Source organism: Suillus fuscotomentosus (assembly GCF_016647785.1).
Source record: "Suillus fuscotomentosus strain FC203 chromosome Unknown F5891scaffold_505, whole genome shotgun sequence".
NCBI classification, from domain to species: domain Eukaryota; kingdom Fungi; phylum Basidiomycota; class Agaricomycetes; order Boletales; family Suillaceae; genus Suillus; species Suillus fuscotomentosus.
Window position 1 is genome coordinate 367 of NW_024540017.1, and position 7791 is coordinate 8157.

Sequence of the window (7791 nt, forward strand, 5' to 3'; positions counted from 1 at the left end):
CTGGTGAAGACGAAGCTGAAACGATGTGAGCCGTACAATCCTTCATACCTGGGGGCGTTGGAGGAGATGCTGTTGATGCTGTTGATGTCGATGTTGAATAACCTGGTGATGGCGTGTCCGGCAATGTGGGTGGTGTGATGTAGGAAGAATTGGGTGGAGGGAAAGCTGGCTTTGGTGGCGAAGGATAATGATGACCATATGTGGGTGTAGGTGCCAAAGCGGCTGGAGGAGGTGGGAAGGGATTCGTAGTAGGAGGATGGGTTGTCTTAGATGATGAGGGAAGAATGTAAGTACATCTCGCGCTCCATCTGGTTAATTTCGCGCAATTGGAACATGCTGATGCAAAATTGGTGTACATACCCTCTTTGTGGCTGACGAGAATGTAAGACCGCGCTTCTTGAGCCAGGAGACGGACACGGCTAAGAGCAAGTTGGCGAAAAATTCAATGAGATTTTCATTGACAATGCCATCGGATGCAACGATGAAGGCGAGGATGTGTGAGATAAACTGATAAACTGATTTTTTCAAATAAACCAACCAGCATTTAATGAAGAATAAGTTGGCGGGATAGGAATTAAAATAAGAGTATAATAGTAGTATGGGCTCAGGATGAAGGATTAAAACGAGTGAGGAAGATTAAAGGGCAAATGACATAGGATTCAAAGGAGTGAGGGGAATTAAATGGGATGATGAGACGTTCGCACAAATTAAAGCCAAAGTTTGATAGAGCCAATGAAGTAGTCCGTCGTCCAGGAGTTGTGGAACGGACGTGACAATGGATCATTGACATCTGGGTGGCCGCGCAACAGGTCATTCAGTGTAGGTTGGACCGAAACGAGAGGCTGGAAGAGTGGCCGATTAGGTAGGGGCATTGCGGACACATGAGTCTGAGCCTTTGCGAAGTCTTGCAGGTCGATATCCTGGTGTTCTTCGTCCTTGATCAATGGCATCATTGGATTATGGCGTGGAGCACGTTTCTGAGTCAGTGGTGAGATTGACATCCCTTTCAGACTAGCTGGAAGGGCGTTGAGACTGTTGTCCGTATCAGAGTCACTTGAACAGAAAACTGTAAATTCCAAGTGTTAGACATTTGACTTCTGCCAGAAAATAAAAACTCGACACTTACGTTCAACTTTGCCTGAGGATCTTCCCGACTTGTTCCCCGTTTTCGATGCAATGGGCCGTCCATGAGCTGATTTTAAATATTATGTGTCAGTAGTGTTCCCATACAATTAAATGGTAGTACTTACTTCCACGCATTTTCTTCTGGGCTGGTTCTTGACGGGTTCCACGTTGCATTGGGCGTTTTGGACGCACTGAAGTAAGTAACACAATGAATTTTAAACACAGCGCTGCGCTCGAGAGTGTGCACGTGAGACTAACCAATCTTTGGAACTTGAGTGAATACATCGTCTTCGATTTTAAGCCCCGGGCCATACTCTTGTTTATGGTCGTTGTCATCGCCGTCGTCACCGTCATCGCTGTCATCAGCTATATCGATAATGACCATGTCTGGGTCCCAGCGTGCATAAGTATGCTCAGGTATGAATTTCCGGATACCTATCATTGTGCATACACTGATTAGAAAATTTAGGACGAATTTATTAATGACTCACCGATAAAAATATTTGTCTGTTGAAGTGGGGCATTGCTTCTGCCTTTGTACCGCTCGAGATGTTTGCCAGTTGGGAAGGGCTCAGGTGTGACACTCAGCCTGCGGTTCTCTTTTGAAATTAACACCCATTCAGATGCCCCATTGTCTGTAGCCTTCCCCTTTACATCACCAACCTTTACAGAGTCGAGGTATTCAAAGACTTTTGGAAATAGTCTTCGAATGTAAGCATCAACTTCCTCAAATGTCCAGTCCAAGCAAAAGCTGAAATCCACACTGCCGCCGTCCTCAGACTGATCTCCATCAAAGTGAGCACATCCCCTTCGCTTGAACTTTGACATCTCTGTCTTGACAGGCGGAATTGTGGTCAACAACTCTCCTTTGTCCTTTCAGTCACCGGTAAGCTCATACTAGCCATAGCTTGTTCGAACTAACATACATCAAGGTAATTGACCAAGACGGCAATGGCACCAACTTTGATCAGGACATGACCTTGCTTTGAAGAGCTGGCCTGTCTCGAGGATACAATCCTGCCCTAGGCAATACCAGTCATTTCGAACACGCAAAAGTTAGGTAAATTACTCACTGGGAATTTCTGCTTTGCAGTTGGGCGAAATCCTGCCATCACCTCATCTCTCGCAGCCGTCACAGTAGTTGTATTCTGACTACCTTGTCCAGCTCGTCGAGCGAGTGATTGCTTGAATATAGCTGTCACTCCAGCTCGTTCCTTTGCAGTAGTGACTGCTGGTAGCTCAGCCACTGGCAGTACAGGTGGTTGAGGTCGCGGATGTTTGCTCTTCCCATGCAAACATTCAGCGCAAAGCTCTTTTTGGCCAACTGGAATATTGGTGGGTGCCGAGTACTCTTCACAATAGCAGGGTACTGATTCATCAGGATTGCCCTTGCAAAATGCTGGCTTCGGCATTCTAAGTGAGATGGAGGAGAGGACCAGAACACAAATTAGTCGGCGAGGTGCGGAATTTGTATACAATGGTCCTGGGTCCCTCCAAATTTTGTAAAGTACTACTTAAGCGACTCAAAAAAATTCATTTGCTTCAAAGTGATCAAGAACGCTAGATGCCTGAGCCCATAATGTTGAGCGAGTTCTCCAGATAGGGTCAGCCAATGATATCTCCACGTGATGCTCCCTCCGCCTTCCAACTCGTAGGTATTCACTTGTGTTTTCGTCATACTCATCTTCACCCTCCCGTAAATTGTATCCCTCCAGTACAATACCCTCCATGACAACCACCTCAAGTATTTCGAAGAACATACTTTCATCCTCTTCGTTCCGAAAAGGAGTATTGCTGTCTGGAACCTCTACAGCATCATGCTGGACATCATTTGCTTGTTCCTGCTCAATGCGGTCAATAATATCATCTTCGGCTGGTTCATCTTCCTCGTCACTTGGGTGGCCAGCACCTGTCTGATTTCGATGACAGACAACCTCCCGGCCATGAATACCATAATAGCGCTGCAGAACTGTAGGACAGATACCCTCGAACTCGTCTTCATAGATACCTAATGATGCCTGTCCTAGAAGGCGCATATCCTTCATAGTTATGAGATAACAATTCTGCACTACTGAATATTCACTGACCTGAGGGCTTCGATCCCTGGTATCAGAACCATGAATAGGATGCAAATTCCATTCTTGTTGAAATTGTCGACAATCATCATTGAGCGCATTTAAGAAGAGCACACTGAGGAGCCACAGATACCCAGGCTTGTCAACATCGAGTTTATGAAGTCGTTCGAGCCTGGTAAAGAATCCCCGCCACCGGCGTACAAACTGTGTGCCTACTTCAACCCACAATCGTTCGATGCGAGAATTCCGTGTTGATCTAACATGCATTATTATTCAAGTAAATTTCTAGAGGACTCCACTTACGATCCCCATAGGAATGAGCCACGATTGTGACCATTTGTCGCAATCATGTGTGTGGCAACCTGAATATTCTCGCCGCCACGATCTCCACGAATACGAGATGGGATGCCATATTCATCCTTTGCGTAGATGAATAAATCCAACACAGTTGATGCACAATTATTTGTGCTGACTCGTAGTGCTGTTATCTGTTGGTGCATAAGGTGTATTGTCACTTTTATAAATTAATTGACTTACAGTGCGACAATACCCGTCAATGAAACCATGGATGACGAAGCCCCATCGAATGAGCTTGTGATGACCATCTACATGCCATAGTGCATTTGGTCGAGCGACTCGGTATTTTCGTCTTCTGGTAACACGTCGTTCTCTCAGCCTTTGTCCCAGCCTGTCAACTCTGCGCAGGGACTGCCAAATGCGATGCTGCTGAACTCGAAAACCTTGGCGTCGAAGGAAGCCAACAAGGTACCGGAATCCTGATTCTGGTTTACTTTCTTTGAAAGTCCTCACAAGTTGATCGAGATCAGCATCACTAATTACTGTAAAGTGTTTTTCTAGGCCATGTTGACGAATAAATTTCCACAGAGTAGTGCGGGACACTTGGAGGATTCGTGCGAGATCTGGCAGCATGATGTGGTGTTGGTTAGATAGGGCTTTACTGACGAAATCGAAGTTAATGATTTTCTTCCGACGCCCAAGTCGACATTGCTGATGGCCCAGAGTCACAAGCTCCGGGATTATCACATTTGCCCGTTCAGCATTTCCCCTGGATTGAAGTATATTTAGATAGCAGAGTGTCAGGCAAGTGAAAGACTTACACATGAAGATTTCCGCTGATATCCTTGAGCATTGCGGCTACCTCCCCAATAAGCCTAGCACATACTAGTAGCCAGTCATGCAGAAGCTGGTAATCAGCAGGACTTGTATCACTTTCAATGGCTTCAAGCAAAGGTAGGGCCTCTGTGGACAGTGCATCATAGTGGTACGCCACTCTGGTTGGTTCTGCGTCATTTGACCGAAGTATTCTAATTGCAGCATTGTATATATTGCTGATGATACCCTCCGCAGTATAGACATTTTGTGGCCATCGATTCTCGTGTTCTGGTAGAGCTGGAAGATCCATGGTTGGTGAATAGAGGTGATAAAGCGGTACACTACATTTACGTCCTTTGTGCTCCGACTTGAATTCAAACTTCAATTGCAGACCATCATGTTTGGGGCCCCAAGTCTTCTTAGGTTTCGACACCGCCGTTTCTATATACTCGATGGTACTCATATTTTCTTGGTCAGATGTTTTCATTTGACAATACTGTAGACTAACGGTCAAAATGCAGGTTGAAAATGCATTGTTCAAGGTCCATGCAACTCAATTATCACGCACATCCATTGTGTTTGAGGAGATGTTTTCTGTTGGTAAGTCAATTGCCGCTGACAGTAGGCATGGAAGGCTCAAGCGATGATCATCCAATTATCATTCCCGAACTCAGCATGAATATGTTCGAACTGTTCCTCTCAGTTGCATACAACAGGTAAGACAGTTCTTGAGGTACTGCATTTATTCTAAATGTAGGACTACGCAGTTGGAAACCCGAAGGTCCCACTCATGATGATGTCCTCGACCTTCTTCGTTTCAGCAACAAGTTCATGAGTCAAAAGGCTCGTGATGTCGCCATCAATCACCTCCATGAACGTCGATTTCAACACAAACCATACGAACTTCTCGCACTCTGCCTCGAATTTTCAATTTCAAAGTTCTTTGTTCCCGCTTTTCGCCGTCTCGTCGAATTTCGCATCCGTGATATTCCAGGACCAGTGCGAAGGAGACTTGGGTTTGAAGTCTGGAATGCCTTCGTAGATCTAAAAGAACTTCTCGATGAGCATAACCGTATTGTTGCCTGCGAGGAGCCACCCATTGTCACGCATTCACCATACTGCACTGACAACACCGCATGTTTCATTGATTGGCGGCAACTATGGTGGAACTCAATGGCTCGTTTCCTCCTTGATGGCCGCAATCCTCAAAAATTCCATGAAGCTATCGAGCGCTTCCAGGAACTTGGGCCAGAAATTGGAAGGGTCAATCCGGAGTGCTGGAAAATGCTGCTTCAGACGGTGAAGAATGCAACAGCATTCTGTCTCGCTTTTGATCTCGTCGAGGAGACAGCTCAGCAGTTGTCGGCGGCCCTGATCACGGAGCCTGCCCCAATGTTGACGAAAGCCGAATTGGATACCTTGGGCTTGCCAAGCCATGAAGAAATTTTATAAATGGGACGGATATCCTCCGAGTCAATTCCTCAATCGTCATCTGATGACTTGGTTGGCGAGTCTGGTGAGACTCGGATATTTGCCAGGGCTGCAGCGGCCCAATGATTCAAGCCAGTTTAGTTAGAACAATTGACTTAAAAATGCACCTGTAGTACTGAATGTGTTGCAATACTACAGTACATGTGTGTTGAACTACTGTGTGTGTGTCGTATGCGTGTGTGTGTGTGACTTAAGTGTGTGTACATTTTTGAACTGATCCAGCGCCATACGGATGAATATTTGATGGGTTTGAGACGAGTATTATCAGTCACACTTACATACACATCGTAGATAAATAAATTACATGATACCTTATATCAGTTCATCCAAAGTCATATCTCCTGGTATGTGTTCTAGAACGGTTGCTGTAATTAATGCATCTGACGCAACACAAGGCGGGATGGAAGTCGTTGCCACGACATTCATGCTCTGGCTCATGAGGGGAGGTCGTGTCACACGGGTTAAATTCGTCCGAGGCTTGCTATCTCCTGGAACCGCGACGGACTTGTACATCATGATTTCATGCAACAAGTCCTCGTTTGCTGCAGATATGGTGTCCCGGTCGCGGATACACACAAGTAGTTTCTGGTAACCGTAAGTCATGAGATGAGACGAACAATGAAGATACATACCTGCTTGACCTCGGAGAGCTCCCGACGAATCCTGTCGACGTATAAAATCCTCTGAACAGGATTTTTATGGCCAAGAATTTCGGCATTAAACTTGCTGAGATTTTCGGCTTCTTCCTCTGCAAGGTTGTTTCTCGCCACTATTGCTTCAGTCTCATCCACCAAGTTATAGTATGCTTCCTGGAAACGTGACAAATCTGCCTGCTCTGCCTGCAACCTGTGTAGGTTTCTCAGGTCAATTGTCTGTGGTTTAAGTACAGGCGGCGGGATACATACTGCTCGATATCAGCCTTGAGAGCGTCCTCAGCCGTCTTGCTGACGTGGAGTGCAACAGACAGTTTCTGAGAAGTGTCGCGCTCCCTCTGTAAAGCTTGTGTGTGGCTCGCCGCCATGTCTCGCATATTATTTTCGAATTCGTCCACTCGACGCTGCAACATATGTTGTTCTGCACGACCTTCCGTCAAAGAATTTTGGGCATCAGCCAGAGCGCGCTGTCCGGTGGTGATTTCAACCTGTGCTTTTGTGAGCTCGGCCCGTACAACATCCACTTCGACTGAGTTACGACCAAGTTGGTCGATGAGTGCACGGTCAATTTCATGCTGCTTCTCGAGAATGCCATGAAGGCAAGAACACTCTGAAAGTAACTCTTCAATACGAGAGTGATGGAAATCGGATATAGTCCTAGTGCACTCCAGAGCACTTTCCTGGACCGCTATGGTTTCTCTAGATATGTCTGTTTCGCCCTGGTGGATGTCTCCCTCTAGACAAAGGAGTTCACGAAGCGCAGTGCAGTGGGAGCAGCAACCGAGGACAGCTTGATTCTCCTGCAAGGTTTGCAAGTGGAAAGCCGCTTCTTCCTGAGTGTCGCGCAGTTCTTGACACAAGAGTGTATTTTCTTCTTGAGTGTGGCGGACAAGGTTGGCGAGCTCAACAACTTGACCTTCTGAGTTTGCTAGTTTTCGTTCCAACCGGAATACACGTAATTGAAGTGCGGTATGGTCCTTCACAAGTGTAGTATGACTTGATGCAGCGACGCTTGTTGTGGCCAAGCGACCATACTCCTCCGCAACACGAGAAAGGACGGAACGGCATTGGTCCAGTCGAGCTGCAAAATCGTTCTCTTGGTTCTCGGTTCGCCCTCGCAAAGATGTAAGTGCTTGGCGAGCATCTTGGCAGTCCTTGTTAGCCGTGTCAAGCTTTGCTTGGATTATTATCATCATGTCGCGTGATTTCCGTGCTTCTTCATCCGCCTTTCCTTTCGTCTCGTTGACACAGCTTTCCAAAATATCTTTCTTCTTCCTCTCTGCAGATACAGCCTTTTCTAATTCTGCAATCTTCCTCTCACGTTCCTGAATTTC

General features: G+C 46.3%; 4 protein-coding genes across 4 annotated transcripts; 1 reads left to right on the forward strand and 3 right to left on the reverse strand.

The window, feature by feature from the left end:
• Positions 1-1590: 1590 nt before the first annotated feature.
• Positions 1591-2129, reverse strand: F5891DRAFT_972182 (uncharacterized protein; the record flags this gene model as incomplete). Its single annotated transcript, XM_041376364.1, has 2 exons — positions 1591-1998; positions 2052-2129. Coding segments are annotated over 2 exons (486 nt in total), but the record flags the coding sequence as incomplete, so codon positions are not given.
• A 519-nt stretch (positions 2130-2648) lies between these two features.
• Positions 2649-3467, reverse strand: F5891DRAFT_972179 (uncharacterized protein; the record flags this gene model as incomplete). Its single annotated transcript, XM_041376363.1, has 2 exons — positions 2649-3164; positions 3213-3467. The coding sequence occupies 2 exons, from the start codon at positions 3465-3467 to the stop codon at positions 2649-2651; spliced, it is 771 nt and encodes a 256-aa protein (XP_041216178.1).
• A 252-nt stretch (positions 3468-3719) lies between these two features.
• Positions 3720-3989, reverse strand: F5891DRAFT_934465 (uncharacterized protein; the record flags this gene model as incomplete). Its single annotated transcript, XM_041374018.1, has 1 exon — positions 3720-3989. A coding segment is annotated over one exon (270 nt), but the record flags the coding sequence as incomplete, so codon positions are not given.
• A 691-nt stretch (positions 3990-4680) lies between these two features.
• Positions 4681-5960, forward strand: F5891DRAFT_1093343 (uncharacterized protein). The gene is made up of 3 exons (XM_041363513.1): positions 4681-4785; positions 4835-5029; positions 5081-5960. Exons 2-3 carry the CDS (start codon positions 4941-4943, stop codon positions 5763-5765), a joined length of 774 nt encoding a protein of 257 aa, XP_041216180.1. The 5' UTR covers positions 4681-4785; positions 4835-4940; the 3' UTR covers positions 5766-5960.
• The last annotated feature ends 1831 nt before the right edge of the window (positions 5961-7791 follow it).

What these genes read in the sequence shown, in the direction of transcription:
- F5891DRAFT_1093343 (XM_041363513.1), top strand. Translation starts at nt 4,941, where the DNA reads ATGGAAGGCTCAAGCGATGATCATCCAATTATCATTCCCGAACTCAGC. An exon ending in CTCTCAGTTGCATACAACAG is followed by an intron (nt 5,030 to 5,080) that starts GTAAGACAGTTC and finishes AGGACTACGCAG; the next exon opens with TTGGAAACCCGAAGGTCCCA.